Source organism: Montipora foliosa, chromosome 2 (assembly GCF_036669935.1).
Source record: "Montipora foliosa isolate CH-2021 chromosome 2, ASM3666993v2, whole genome shotgun sequence".
Classification (NCBI taxonomy): domain Eukaryota; kingdom Metazoa; phylum Cnidaria; class Anthozoa; order Scleractinia; family Acroporidae; genus Montipora; species Montipora foliosa.
Genome location: NC_090870.1, coordinates 55,570,756 through 55,585,437, shown reverse-complemented (window position 1 = coordinate 55,585,437; position 14,682 = coordinate 55,570,756). Strand labels below are relative to the sequence as shown.

The window sequence follows — 14,682 nt, the reverse complement described above, 5'->3', positions numbered from 1 at the left end:
CCTCGCAAGTACTACAGGACTGCTCCAAGGACTTCGAGATGGTTCAATCCTGCTTGTAGTTAGCAGCTCTCCCAGTTGCAGATTAATAACTTCTCGCTGATAGGATGGTACTCGACGAGGAGGCGTTTTAACCGGCTTGCAATCACCCTCAACTTTTAATTCTTTTTTGGCTGCTCACCTTTAAGCCCTGTTCTGTCAATAACCGAACAAGATGGGCGAGAGGCTTTTGCTGAATCCTGATCTGATTCCATCGGAACAACACGGCCATCCCCACTACTAACAGGATGATATTCAGTAACAGAAGATCTGCCCGTAATCTGATTGGCCTATCCGAGAAGTTAGCAACTCTAACTAGAGTCAATCCATTCCTGGGGATAACTAACGAACGACCTATAGTGATTTCCGATTTGCCTCTCCGTTCTCTTGACTCTTCTAAAATCCCAGGAGTACCCGTATTATGTTCAAATTCGTTCTCCAACTTGACCACTATTACTTGCTCAGTTCCAGGTTCCACTTGAATATCATCACAAAGAAAAAATTGACAAACACTAGTTGTGACCTTTCAGTACCTGATTGGAATTTCAGTGTTTCCTTCTACAAAGGTTCCTGAAACATAGTGAATTTGACATTGAAAATGTTGGAAAAAATCTGAGCCAAGTATGCAGTCATGGGATAGACCCCGTGCAATCATACCTGGCCAAAAACAATCAATGTTTCCTAGACGAAATATGACGTTTGTTTCACTGACCCAGAACTGTTAATTCATTTCCATTTGCTGTAGTCCCAGTAACGGGGTTCGATTTTCGTAACATGCCCACTTTTGCTCCATGTTCCCTCATTCAAAACACTAACAGATGCACCAGTGTATAGTAATATACAAGTCACACTATGATTTACAATACCTGTAACATAGATGATGCTGATAACACCTTGTTATTTACACACACCGGGTTGTTTACCTCATTGGCGACCACTGATTCTTAAGCCACTACTCCAGGTCTCACGGGGACTGCCTGGCCTTCGGCAGGCCCCGAGCTCTGTTTTCCCCTTTCTTTGTGTGGACAATATCCAGCGAAATGGCCAGGTTCGCGGCAAGCAAAACATACCACCTCATTCCGGCGCCGCGAGATCGAAGTCGTTTCAGATTTTCGTTCCAGCTCACGAATCTTCATGTGTGATCTCGGAGCACCGCAAACCCAGCCAGATGTAAATGACTGGGAGTCGATTTTGAGGAGGGAGGAAAACCGGAGTACCCGGAGAAAAACCCTCAGAGTCAGGTTGAGATCGACTGAAACTCAGCCCACATACAACCCGAGGCCAGAGTTGAACCTGGGTCACAGAGGTGGGAAGCACGATTGATGACCACTAAACCACCCTGACTCACATGCATTCGGTCCGATCCCGTTGAGCCGGTTGATCCTGAAAAGCCCTTGTTGGGAGGGGTCAACTGAGCGCACATTTACATTTAATCATTTAACATTTAATCTTTTCATTCACAGCAAGCACGAGTTCCTTGAGCTCACGAATCTCAGATGAAACTTTCTCACTCTGCGCTGAACCACTCACCGCATTCAAAGACTTTTTCCTCTCAGCCGACGGCACAGCCTGACAAGCTTTACGGGCACTTTCTAATCGACGAACAACACGAACAGCCTCCACAAGTGACTCCGGTTGACTAATGAATACTTTTTCCCGCAAATCATCACTGAGTGTCATCCTTGAATAAACTGATCCCTTGCCAGCTCCACCTTGAACGAATAAAGCGCCTTTGGGTAGGCATTTTCCCCCAATTCCATCACATTATCGGCAAATCCTTCGAAATCCTCATTCGGCCCTGCCCACTCCTTCAATTTATAATCTTCCCTTGTCTTGCCCGAATCAAATCTCTGGACCAGCTTCGCCGTGAATTCTTCAAAGGTTAGCGATTCTGAAAGCTTCAGAAGCTCAACTGCTTTGTAGGCCGGTTGCTTAAGCAGGGTCAGCAAATACGCTCGACGATCTGATGGTTTGATATATACCAGATTCGCATACTGAAGAAGTATTGGCTATTTGCGTTATGGGTGTTTGCGTTATGGCTATTTGCGTTATTCTTCTCTGCGTTATGCCTCTTTCCGTGATGGCCATTTGCAGAATCGGCTTGTTGCCATTCAGCTTAGGATTGATGCATTCATGATTTGGTCGATTTTATTTCAAATACTGATCATTGAATTTTGTCATAGCTATACCTCCATATATAACACACAATTACTGAGCACCGAGATCGATCTGTTCTACCAAACACGTACGCGTAGTGTTTTTGAACTCAATCCTAGGCTATATATCAAGCACGAAATGTCCCATTACAATTTCAATAAATTTAACAAGGTAAGATTAATTTGTTATCACAATGCGGAGAGTCAAAACAAAGACAGGCCCTCAAGGAAAACAGACGCTCTTCTCATGCAAGTTTTGAATCGGTTGGCGGAACATTCAGTAAGTAATAAGCAATGCTATTGTGAAAGTTATAAACAGTTTTTTCCCAAACAAAGGTACAGGTACAGCAAAGCTCACAAGTATTGCCTATGATGTCCCAACTATTGAATTTTTGTAGGAGAACTGCAGAGAAAAACAAAACAACTCACTTGTGTTCGTTAAAATCGGAGCATCTGCCCTTAAGACTTGGGGAGAGTTGGTGAAAAGCTCAGTTTTCTGGAGTGGACTACACACGCCGCCCCATCATATTCAGCTAAAGAACCAGAACGAATACAATTCTTGTTGATTCATTATATGCCCACATTGCAGCTGATCTCGGAAGTGAAGTGGTCGCGAACGCCCTCGGACGTCTGAGAATCAGGCTACAGCTGACTTGAATATGGTAATTTATTATAATAACCAGACAACGACAAATAAAAATATGCGCCAAGGATCAACTTACATGCATAACAACGTACACATACAGAAGTGTGTGCGATGGAGGTGTTACGGCTGTGTGTCATTTCTTCGCTTGCCCTCGGATTGTTGATTTCGACAGGTTCGTATGTAAACTATGCCTCATGACTTGTTTCATAACAACAGTTTCTCTCTTAAGTCAAATTCTGCACGAAAAAGACCCCCAAATGTAGCTGTATCACAACATGATCATTTAACTTAAGCGAGGCAGTTCATTTTCCGAGAATTCAGTCAAATTCAGCTGCATGGGTTTGCCACCAGCATGAACCCATTATTTTTAATCGAGAATTCTTTGGTTTTACTTTCATTTTAAATTCGAATTTGAAGCCTGTTTTTCCTTGTTATAAAATGCTGCAAAGTTTGCAGTCGTTTCGCTAACGATGCGGAAATCAGTTAATTCAATTTCTATTATCCCGTACTTCAGATTGAAATCCATGAACCTGTCTCTTTATCTACATATGAAAAAAATGGTATAAGTTATTTGGGATACAAAAGATTAAGGTTCATTGGAAGCGCCCGAGCTCTTGCATTAGCCAGAGATCGATGGGTCGCCCGAGTGAATCAGGGGCACCCAACGAGAATATAGTTCAAAACCACTTAAACGTAGCATTGTTAAACGTATTTTAGTATTTAAACGGTAGATATAGGCATATTTTTATCCCCTAAAAGTTTTTCATCTGTTCGGCTTTCCTAGCTGAGAGTCTAGTGATCCGAAAACTAAAGTGATCAAAATTTACCTTTTCGAAATTTTCAGGCAGAAAAAAGGCTCCCGAACATTCTAGGTGACCCTTTTAGGGTAGCCATCCGTAAAAAATGCGCAATTATACTATTTTTCAGATGTTCGAAACTCCTAGGAGAGGCAGGCAAGCAAGAAATTTTACAACAAATGTTCCGAAAATTTTAGATCTCAAATCGTCTTCCGAACAGATATTTTCCGAAAATTGACGTTGGGTGCCCCTGAGTGAATCTTCATACAGTTTTGTAGTGCGCACACTGTGGACAAGTTATATACAAATTCTGAGACACCAAAGAATAAATTACAGATTCTGCACTGCGGAGAAGGTGCTAGTTAAAGAGAAGATATGTTTGAAATGGTCTGTTTTTGCCCGAATAACTCATAATTGTAAACCATAGTTAACGATTCCAAAAATTATCTCAAGCTTAGACAGCGTGAATTATTTATTCTCAGAAGCACCTTGCTGAGCAGTTCTGTCAATTTATTTGTCTGCATCAAACGCGATATGTTGAATACCACATAATTTAAATCTCTCGTCCAATCGCGTTACCAGTACTGCCACGCATCGTGTGACCTTCACCAGAGGCGTTTTTGCTATAAGACTGACTTGCTATCAAGCGTTCCTGGTGCCTACGGTACAAGAAACATGACTCCAAATTAGCAGTGACCATTTCGGGGAAGTTGACACGGACGAACAGAGTAAACATTACTCATGCATCTTTAAAATTGGTTTCAATTTCTTTGGTTGGAAAACTGACCTTTTATGTAATATTAGTCAAGCTTTAAAAGACAAACCAGAAGAATAATCTAAATCACGGTTGCCATGTACACCGTTTGGTAAAAGCGCCCAATTTGATGGCGACTCTTATTAAATCAGTGTAGCGTTTTATTCAAGGTGACTTTTTCCGGCTTTATTAAACCGTGATTGACCTTTCGGAGAATAAATAAGGCAATTCAAAAGAAACCCCTTTTACTTTGCTTACCGGTGATTGATCATGGGAGTCAATGAAGACGTGGTATTAGTCATTGAAACAGATTGATCAAACAAAGATGGTTTCAATTGACCCTCTCGACTGTGAGAAAATACAGCCCATCCCACCCCCCCCCCCCCACATCTGCGCTACAAAGGAAGGTACAGCACACCAAAAACGTACTCAGCTCCTTCAACTAGACTCAGCTGATTTCATTAATAAGTACTTTCTCATTGTCAGCTTCAGGTATTGGCCCTGGTGTTGAACTTCATCTCGAATATGACAGCCCTCTTTACCCGACCGTGTACCACGTGATCGAAGGATCCGTAAATGGACTCCAGGGAGTTTTCCATGACTCTGAAAGAGCTTTGCTTACGAAGGACGAACGGTTTACTGTGGTCATAGACATCTACTCTCCAACATACTCGAGCCGATGGAACTGGTACGAATTCCCAGCAATATTTTGCTTTGGAGATGCAGCAACCAACTGCTTAAAATCTGCCATGAATAGATCTCAAACTTTCCGCGATCCGTATCTTCTAAGAGCTTCAAGCATTGAGAGACCCATCCCTTTCATGGTTCCTTTCGTGAATTTCACAAACATCACCTTACCGAATGGAAAATCAGTACCGGAATCAGGACTTGTACATCCAGAATTCAGCTCGCGGAATTTCACGTTTCACGGCGCCTCATACGATACTACCACTGGAGTCCTAGTGGGGTTTTCCGCTTCTTCTTCACAAAATGTGGGAAAACTGGCAAACATGAAGTTTACTAGGAAGCGCAATAGGCTATTTCCGCAACCTTTGACGGACTGCTATTTTGTAGAATGGGCTCCAGATGGGTGTTTGCCGGGTCTGAACATTCTAATGAAAGGATGGGACATGAAACGCTTGAAAATGGCCAGTCCTCGATGGTTGAAATTCGAGAAGTTTCCAGTAAACAGGGATCAACGTTTTATGGAGACCATTGATATTTTTGAGTACGGTCCAAAGAGTTTTCTCGTTCCCAGGGGGGTTTCAATTGATACCGTGGCAATTGCGTCCGTCCCATTTTCCCAAGTGTTCAAAAGTGTTAAAGAAACCGTCAAGGCAGAACTTCAGTCTTATGGCATCAAATACAAAGAGGAATCCACAGAGACATTTCAGGGTTCAGCAAAGTACGACAGCTACAGTAAACTGTACTCTGCCAGTTCCTATTCATCTGCAATATCTGGAATGGAGTACAAACTATTCCAAGTTCGGTTTCGCAACAGTTTCAATTTCAAAGCAAGCCAGAACTGGGATGATACATTTGAAAAGGAGTTTTTGGAACTCTTGGAAAGTCAGAATGATGCAAAAGCAATGGATTTTTTCAAGGAATATGGGACCCACTATGTCCGTGAAGCCGAAATGGGAGGTCGTAAGGAGTCCCTTCTAAGCGTGTCTTATTGTGAGCTTACTGAAACTGATCAAAAGAAAGCAGATTTCGAGGCTAAGATTTTGATTCCTTACATAGGCGCTCATAGTGTTTCATCATCTGCTTATTATCAGCGGAACCTGAGCGACTCTGATCGTAAAGCGATAATTTCGGGTCCATTCACGACCTGCCGAGGAGGCAATTCTCTGAATCCCGCTGTGTGTGCCAATGATTTTCTGTGGCGCCCGACTGTTCTGCAGATGCCGTACCCAACGAATTTGGTCTTACAGCCATTCTATGAATTGACTACCAACTCGTCGACGCAGAAATGGCTTCAGGGTAAGTACAAGGAGTACTTGGTCCTAGATCTGGAAGAACTGAGGGAGGACTTAAACAAAGAAGCAAAATGCAGTACTAGCACTAGCGGAGGTGTTCACCATGTTACCGTTAGCATGTTTCTCTTCTATGGCTCACTGGTGTTCTCGTGGCTGCTACACATGTTGGCTTTGACTTCGGACTTCGTTTAAAAGTCATGTAAAACTTACGCGTGAGACAAGTAACGGTTAAAACTCAAACTTAAAAAATAAAACGTCGAACAGCTAAAAATTAATGGTAAGAAAACGCCTTGAAAACAGGAGCTCGAGATTCCAGGTTCAAGACGCGTTCTGATCACTCGTTGAATTTGATCAAGGTATAGTCTCGGGTAACTTCTCGGCTGTACTTGTAAATATCCTTAACTGATTAGAGTGTAAAGCGAAGTGCAAGTTTTCTACGCCATATGAACCATGTGAGCGTTAGCCCTACTGATGGAAATGGGCCCACACAAGGGCAGAGAAAAACTCTGACCAGGGTGGGAATTGAACCCACGACCTTCGGGTTAGACCAACGCTGCTCTACCGACTGAGCTACATGGTCAGACGGGAGCAGGCCGTGGGAACTGAAGATGTTAAAGTCACGGCAATGAACATGTACAAGTACAAGGAAGGATTACGTTTTTGCAAACGTTAGCCGTGTAGCACTTATATTTGAACAGATCTAATGTAGACTTAACTGATTAGAGCGTAATGCGAAGTGCTAGTTTTTTACCCCGAAGGTCGTGGGTTCAATCCCCACCCTGGCCACAGTTTTTCTCTGCCCTTGTGTGGGCCCATTTCCATCAGTAGGGCTAACGCTCACATGGTTAAAGTGGGGTAGACAACTAGCACTTCGCATTACACTCTAATCACGTAAGTCTGTTCAAATATAAGTGCTATACGGCCAACGTTTGCAAAAACGTAATCCTTCCTTGTAAATATCCGACTGGTTTGCCTCTGGCCAGTTGCGATTTAGTCTTAATAGTTCTTGTTTTCGTTGATAGTTCGTTTCATTGGCCCTTCGTAAGCTTGTTTGTTTTTATATGTAAGTCATTACTTTTTATCTCAGTTAACGCTAAGCAATGACAAAATTGAGTTGATGACAGGATTAAATTGTATGAATATACATCGGTTCGTTTTTAGTTCAACGATTTCACAGTTTTAATCCGTTTCAATAGCTCTTCGAAGGTCTTACCGCCATGTTCCTTACAAGTCTCTCATCTCTTCCGTGGAAGCAACATCACCAGTCATTCATAGCTGAGAAGAGAAGGGGGCGAGCCTAGAAGGAAAACCCAAAGCACATACCCGGACACTTACGAGTCTCCAAAACAGTGTTAACTCTCCCATGCGCTTGACTGACCATTCCCCCATGAAAGGTGGAAGTGCTAGCTCGTCAGATTAATCTCCCTAACCACTCCAAAAAACACATAGCTATCTGCGGTCTTTCCCTACATCTAGGTACGACGGAAAGCCGCAAGAATCTGGAACAAAAATTCATCTTCCAAATCGGCACCCTTAATCCTCACGGTATTAACGAACGCTTTTCATTTAACTAATATAGTCCTATTTTTCACGTTGCCATGTTACCACCAATAGCGTAGCTCCTACTCTACTATAAAACTACACGTAACCCACAATTCCTCGATTCGCTCTGACGAAGGGCTAACGCTCGAAACGTCAGCATTTAGAATCTCTGTACGGTGGCCAATTTACATTATCAACTTTGTTGATACAACCCAATTTTTGTATACTAGCTATACTTAGCTTCTAGCCTCTAAGAAGTTTCAACATTCCATTGTTTGTTGTTTAACTGATTGTTTTAACAAATTTTTACAGCTATGAATTATAACGTTTTTGCAAGTAGTTACTGTTAATTTTATATATTAGTAATGTCGTTGTGGAGAACCTCTCAAGTAGCAAAAGCTAATCATATCGTGTTTCCATGATAAATAAAATATGTAAGCAAGTATGTGAGTTTTGCTTTAACTTTTGCCGCACCGCTTAGACTGCTGGTAGAAGCGCAATCGCAACAAACAAGGCGTTGTCACCACCTTTGTCAAGTGAGATTGAAATGATCTAACCATCTTTCAATTCGATAGCGATAGCCTAAGGGACGCCTTCGCCGTTAATGAAACTTCAATACCCTTGATTCATTCATTACGGGAACATTAAAACCCACAAATGACCAGCTCCCAGCGTCAGTGGCTTCATGGATCAGTTGGTAAGAGCGTCGCACCAGTATCGCGAGGTCACGGGTTCAAACCCCGTTGAAGTCCTGAAAATTTCAGGACTTCTCAACGCAATTGGTAAAATTGCGTTCACAACTGCAAGGAGCATAGCTTCACTTGATTTCAAGTTGGAATTGTTAGGCGTATCTATCCATTCCTTACATGTAATAATAATAATAATAATAATAATAATAATAATAATAATAATAATAATAACAATAACAATAATAAAGAAGAAGAATAATAATAATAATAATAATAATAATAATAATAATCTGAGTGCTAGGGTTACCCTAGCGCTAAGGTAACCCTAGCTGCCTTGTAAACGCTCTGCTAGGGACAACCCGCCTAACCGAGACAACTTTTTAGCGGTTTCCACTTCTTTAAACGGGCTGACCATTGATCACGTCTTAGACAAGTTGCAGTCCCGTTTCCAATGCAGTAACGAGCATTCGTTTCCTCGCTTTTTTGCTATTGGTTTGAGAAAGGGAGTTGCTGTACGGAACAAGGACTGAAATTAAACATTCCACCTAAGCCGTTACCCCCTTGACCATAAGGCTGTGTTCCTCCATAGATACTACTGCCTCCTTCTTTGCCGTGCTGCATATACGGTACAACATGTCGTCCATAAGGGTAATATTGGTGGTTCATCGGTAATTACATGATGTTATAGAATGGCACGACGCCGAAAATGCAGGGTCACGCGTACGGTTCCAGGAGCAAATGCAACCTAGTTCCCAGGGCTTTTCATTGCTCTTGGCGATGAAAAGCCCTGGAAACGAGGTTGGAGCAAATGGTATCACTTGACCTGTGTCTTCCCTTACATTGACCGCCACGGTGGAAAACACAGTTGTACGGGTAGGTTGACACCTTGACTTCTTCTGTGATTATGTTCCCTGGCTGACCACGAGGAACGAGTATCGGAAGTAAGTTGGTTTGAGCATCTCTTATTACCTGAGATTCGATTAAATCGGAATACACCTAGATGGTTTGAAAATCGTCTATGGAGAGCAATCCCCTCACCAACTCTTCTTTTCTGACCGGCGTTGTCGTTGTCCTCACAAGAAGGACGCTCTGATCTGGACAAGGTCTCCGATTTGGTACAGCTGAGAAATATAATATTATACTGATGGTTTAAGTACTCCAAGGGGCGAGCTAATTTCTTAGGTAGAATCACTTAACAGCCGGCCGGTATCCTCAACTCAAAGGCAATCTTATGCTTTCTCGTAGATGTAACAACACTTGTTTCGTTCCAGACTCTTTATTATTCCTTGCACGACATTCAAGATGGCGGCAACGGGAAATGTTGAGGCCGATCTTTGGAAGACGATAAAAAAAATTATTTTATTAGGTACTGCATTTTTTTTTGGTTACAGATCTTCTAATAAGTACACATGGAACATTTTAGGGGACATTTGTTCAAACAGTGGAAGTTTCCTTTACAATCGACAGACCCTGAACCCTGGACATTGACCATCCCTGTACCAAGTGGCATTTACCGTACGGTAAATATGAATGTTACATTCAAATGAATAAATGAATGAATGTCGAATGTAAACAACAATGTTGAATGCTCATGTTGGTACCTGTCACGTTTACGGTCAATCGCGCTGAATGGCTGCACATCATCAATAGACCCTTTTACAGTTCTAGCTACGTTACCTGGCCTAAGAATGGAAGCGAGGCTTCCGGTGACCCTGCAAAAACTGTTGGTCATGTTAATCGACGGCGAAAATATAAAATGACGCTGAGGATGCCGTCAAAAAATGCTGGCGTTTGTCCTGAAATATCTTTGTCCGCAAAGGCAGGTACACAATATGTCCTCTTTCTTCAAGGAGTGTTACTCGAAAACTGCCCAGGAGTATCATCTCATGCAAAAGAGGTAAGCGCTTGTCACCCACCTGCCACGGTCTTCCACTTTGAATTTATACTTTGTTGGCTTTTTGAATCTTTCAACCACTTGAGCTTTAGTTTCTTGTAGATTACAAAATGGTGTACATTCTCCCTTTTGACGAAGGTTTGAAAAGCATTGTTCTTAACCTCGTTTGCGGCATCTGTTTGCAATTTCGCAGGTTTGCGGCTTCCTGAAAAATGCTCTCAAATGCCACTACCAACGAGGCACCTGTTTTTTTTTTTTAATTTCAAGGGGACCACCTACGCGTATTTGGAAAGAACATCGATACAGGCCAGTAGATACTTGTATCATTTATTCCACCCGGCGACTGAAATGTTCGAAGTCAACCAAGTCCGCCTGACATTGAGAATCTATATCAAACACTATCACTCGGTTATGACGAAAGTGCTTTCTTGCAGGTTTGTGTAGGGTATAGCCAGGTTGTTGCCACATATGCATCCAACAATGACTTTCAAGGTCCCAGTTACGTGGATGAGAAGAGTTAAACAAGAAAAATTAAACCCTTGAACAAGGAAGATATCTGTTAAACAGCATCCTCTTTGTTATTCAAACAAACTGACCAATTTTGCAAGAGTCCTCTGTTTCAACAGAGCATGCAATAGCTTTGCGATATTTGCGATATTTGTATGGGATTAAAAGAGAATTGTTAGAAAAGTCTATTATCATTCAATGTATTTCTTTTTTTATTTTTATTTATTTTTATTTTTTATTTAAACATATTTATATACATGTTTGCCCCAAGAGCTAAATAAGCTCATCACGGGGGGCTTACACCAAAATTCTAATTACCACATAAAAAACAAACACGGGCACGGGATACAAAGTAAGTCAAAAAAGACAGTTAAGTTAATTAGGTCAATGATAATGACCACGAAAAGAAAAACGTTTAAACTCTCTTATAAAGTGCTGGACATTTTTTCCTTCCTTTCCATTGGCCGAGCCCACCACATGACCTGCAAATAACTGCCTATAAATGAGTGTTTTGCTGCAAATATTCTTCTGCTCATGCGTAATTGAAACCACGCTCTTGTGTGAAAATGGCAGTTCGCTTTCGGGTCGTTCCATTTTTTATCCGCACGCACCCACCCACCCCCCGCCGAAAGGATGGGGGGGTTTTGCAATGGGGGCTTCAGATTTCTTCTTCTTTAAAGAAGGGGACAAAATTTGAACTCCTCTGACATTTTTTTCAAAGGTGCCGACAAAATATGAACTCTTCGGATTTCATTTTTCAAAGGGTGCCGACAAGAAATCGAGGGTGTGGATTTCTGCCATCCTTGTGGGTGGTGCTGATAAAAAATGGAACGACCCTCCCTGACCTTTCAGAAAGTGTTTTGATTGTTGGGAATTGTGAAAAACAAACTTAGTCATCGTATAATAAAACAATTATTGATCTCGGTTATCTCGCAGATCAATTATTTGTCTCTGCCTTCGCCTTCGGAAAATCACGATATTTTGATCAACCTCGCCCAATCAATAATTTTTAATTGTATTCCAATTAGCGCTTTAAAGATCGCTGCAAACAAATGACAACAAAGGTAGCAGGATATTTGCAGTTCCTTCAAGAGGAATCGTAAGCTAATTATAATTTGGAAATTATTAATTAATACCTGCCGCCTTTTTGAGAAAGATCAACTGTGACTGTAGAACGGAGATTGTCTCTTCAGCTTCGACTGCGCGCCTCTCAAGCCTTTCTACAGCATCTCCACCCGTCACCATGCTTAGTCTTGCCTTGGAAATCACTGGGAAACAGTTACTTATCAAGAAGCTGTATTTTATTGAACACCGAGATGTGGTGATCAAACAATCCAACATACAGCTGTAAAGTGAAACGAGAAATGAATTCTTAGAAAGACAGGAAGCATCAGCGGTTTCATTCACACGGTATGTACCTTATTCCGAGTCGTCTCCCCAGTCAGAAACAAAGGCAGAAATGGCCGATTGCGGACTGTGGACTCAAACTACAAACTGATGTAAATCAAGGGAACAATAATCATCCTGTACAAATCTATTATTGCTCACCTTGAGGAACATAATATCTTAATGGACTACCAACACAACTTTAGGAAGGGTAGATCTTGTGAGACCAATAACGATGGAGGACATGCCAAGCAAATGGATGATGGAATGCAGACAGATGTGATCATTCTTGACTTCTCTAAAGCCTTCGATACGGTTCCACACCAACGTCTGTTGGAGCAATTGCAGAATACCCGGCCCAATTTTTAGGGCCTATTTTAAGAACGAGTCAGAAAACAATAAAGTTTATTCTTATTCAATGACATGTAAATTAGTGGGCTGGGTATTCTGCAATCTAGCCCGTCTGTTAGCTAAACTGATTCATTATGGTATAAGAGGTAATATAAAGGTCTGGATAACATCCTTAACACAGAGATATCATACATGCCAACTCTCCCGCATTATCCGGGAGTCTCCCGGAAACGGAACGAATCTCCCGGTCTCCCGTACGGGTCATCAAATCTCCCGGATAAAAACGACTCTGAAGACTTTGCTCCATTGGAGGCTCAAATTGTATCCCCAAGTTAAAAAAATTTGATTTTTTGAAAGTCGTTTCATTGTTTGTTGATGCATTTCTTCATCTCTAAACAAAACAAAGGCCTGTTTGTCATCACAGCCATATAAACGATTGATTGATCAGATCTTTCAGTTTAACCAATAAGAATTATCGACATAAGTGCTCTGTTTTCTCGCGAATTTCCTGTTCAAAATAGATTATTCTTGTATTTTGAAGGACTGCTGGGGAAGGGGGGGAGGGGGGGAAGGGTAGGTGAGTGCGTGAACCAGTATATTAAGCACATGCAGGACAGAAACGACTATGATCTCATCGTTATACACTAAGGAACAAACGATGTACACAAATTGAACATTAACAAGATCACGAGAAACATGGAAAGCTGTATTACGAACCTTAAAACTAGATGGCCGAATTCTCGGATCGCGTTGTCGGGCCTGACCTACGTCCCACGGGATAAGAACAGAAACAAGTCAATCGACGAAATCAATTGTTATTATGTAAGCTTATGCGAGAATCTGGATGAGACATTCATTAACAACAAGAGGGTGACAAGTGACATTTATGGCAACATAAATGAACAAGTGTTTTATGATGATGTTCATTTGAATAACAAAATCGGCACCAGGAAACTAGTTACAAACATTAAACACCATCTTGGTCTACGTGGCAGAAATGTTGAAAGTTTACCAAGAACTACAAACACGATCGTAAATCGCCGAAACACGCGCTTGGAAGGCCCAACAAGAACACAGGCACTTAACTCGCAACACCAAGCAAGAAATCAGATAAGTCAACCTCTCCAAGCATTGAATCTTTTAGCAGATTACATAAGAGAAAGTGAAATGTTTCTAAGATCAATTTCTTTCTTCTTTTCACCACTAGTTTATGTCACGTCCACTACGAATAGGTTTCTGGAACATTAATGGGTATAACAGTAGTACACTGGGAAATAAACTGGGAACAGATGATTTTAGGGTTGTTATCAGTAAGCATGACATATTTGCAATCGTTGAAACGCACGCGACACATGATGCAGAGCTTAATATCCGTAATTTTGAACATGTTATTAAGTGTCGACACAACTCAGGAAAACGAGCTTTTGGAGGCCTTTCTGTATATGTAAATCAAAAACTATCCGAAGGTGTCTCGTATGTTCCAACTAAAAACAAAAACGCTATTTGGTGCAAACTCGATAAAACTTATTTTAATTTTCAAAAAGATATATACCTCGGAACCGTTTACTTAAGCCCATCAAATTTTGAGAGAAGCAATAGCGTGGATTTAATTGGGGAATTAGAAGTTGAAATGCTTTATTTTTCACAAAGGGGAGATATTGTCGTTCAGGGCGATTTCAATGCACGAACCGGCGGTATGCAAGAAACGATATCAGACGATGACAATGCTTTCTTAAATGTTCCCGAAGACTACGAAGCTGACGAACAATACATAAGGCAGTCGCAAGATTCAGGCACAATAAATTGTAGAGGTCGAAGCTTATTAGAAACTTGCACTGCTCTAGACTTGCGAATTTTAAACGGAAGGATTGTTGGTGATCTGGATGGTAAAAAGACCTTCTTCCACTACAATGGTAGCAGCGTTGTTGATTACGTCATAGCTTCC

At 41.5% G+C, this 14,682-nt stretch overlaps 1 protein-coding gene across 3 annotated transcripts; it reads left to right on the top strand.

The window, feature by feature from the left end:
* The first annotated feature begins 2,400 nt into the window (after positions 1-2,400).
* Positions 2,401-8,353, top strand: LOC137990983 (uncharacterized). Of its 3 annotated transcripts, XM_068836111.1 has the most exons (3): positions 2,401-2,472; positions 2,591-2,854; positions 4,882-8,353. In XM_068836111.1, exon 3 carries the CDS (start codon positions 5,139-5,141, stop codon positions 6,558-6,560), a length of 1,422 nt encoding a protein of 473 aa, XP_068692212.1. In that variant the 5' UTR covers positions 2,401-2,472; positions 2,591-2,854; positions 4,882-5,138; the 3' UTR covers positions 6,561-8,353. The 3 variants fall into 3 exon arrangements, with proteins under 3 accessions (XP_068692212.1, XP_068692210.1, XP_068692211.1); XM_068836109.1 differs by lacking the exons at positions 2,401-2,472; positions 2,591-2,854 and adding an exon at positions 2,898-3,010 and having other exon boundaries at positions 4,876-8,353; XM_068836110.1 differs by lacking the exons at positions 2,401-2,472; positions 2,591-2,854 and adding an exon at positions 2,919-3,010.
* Positions 8,354-14,682: the final 6,329 nt, after the last annotated feature.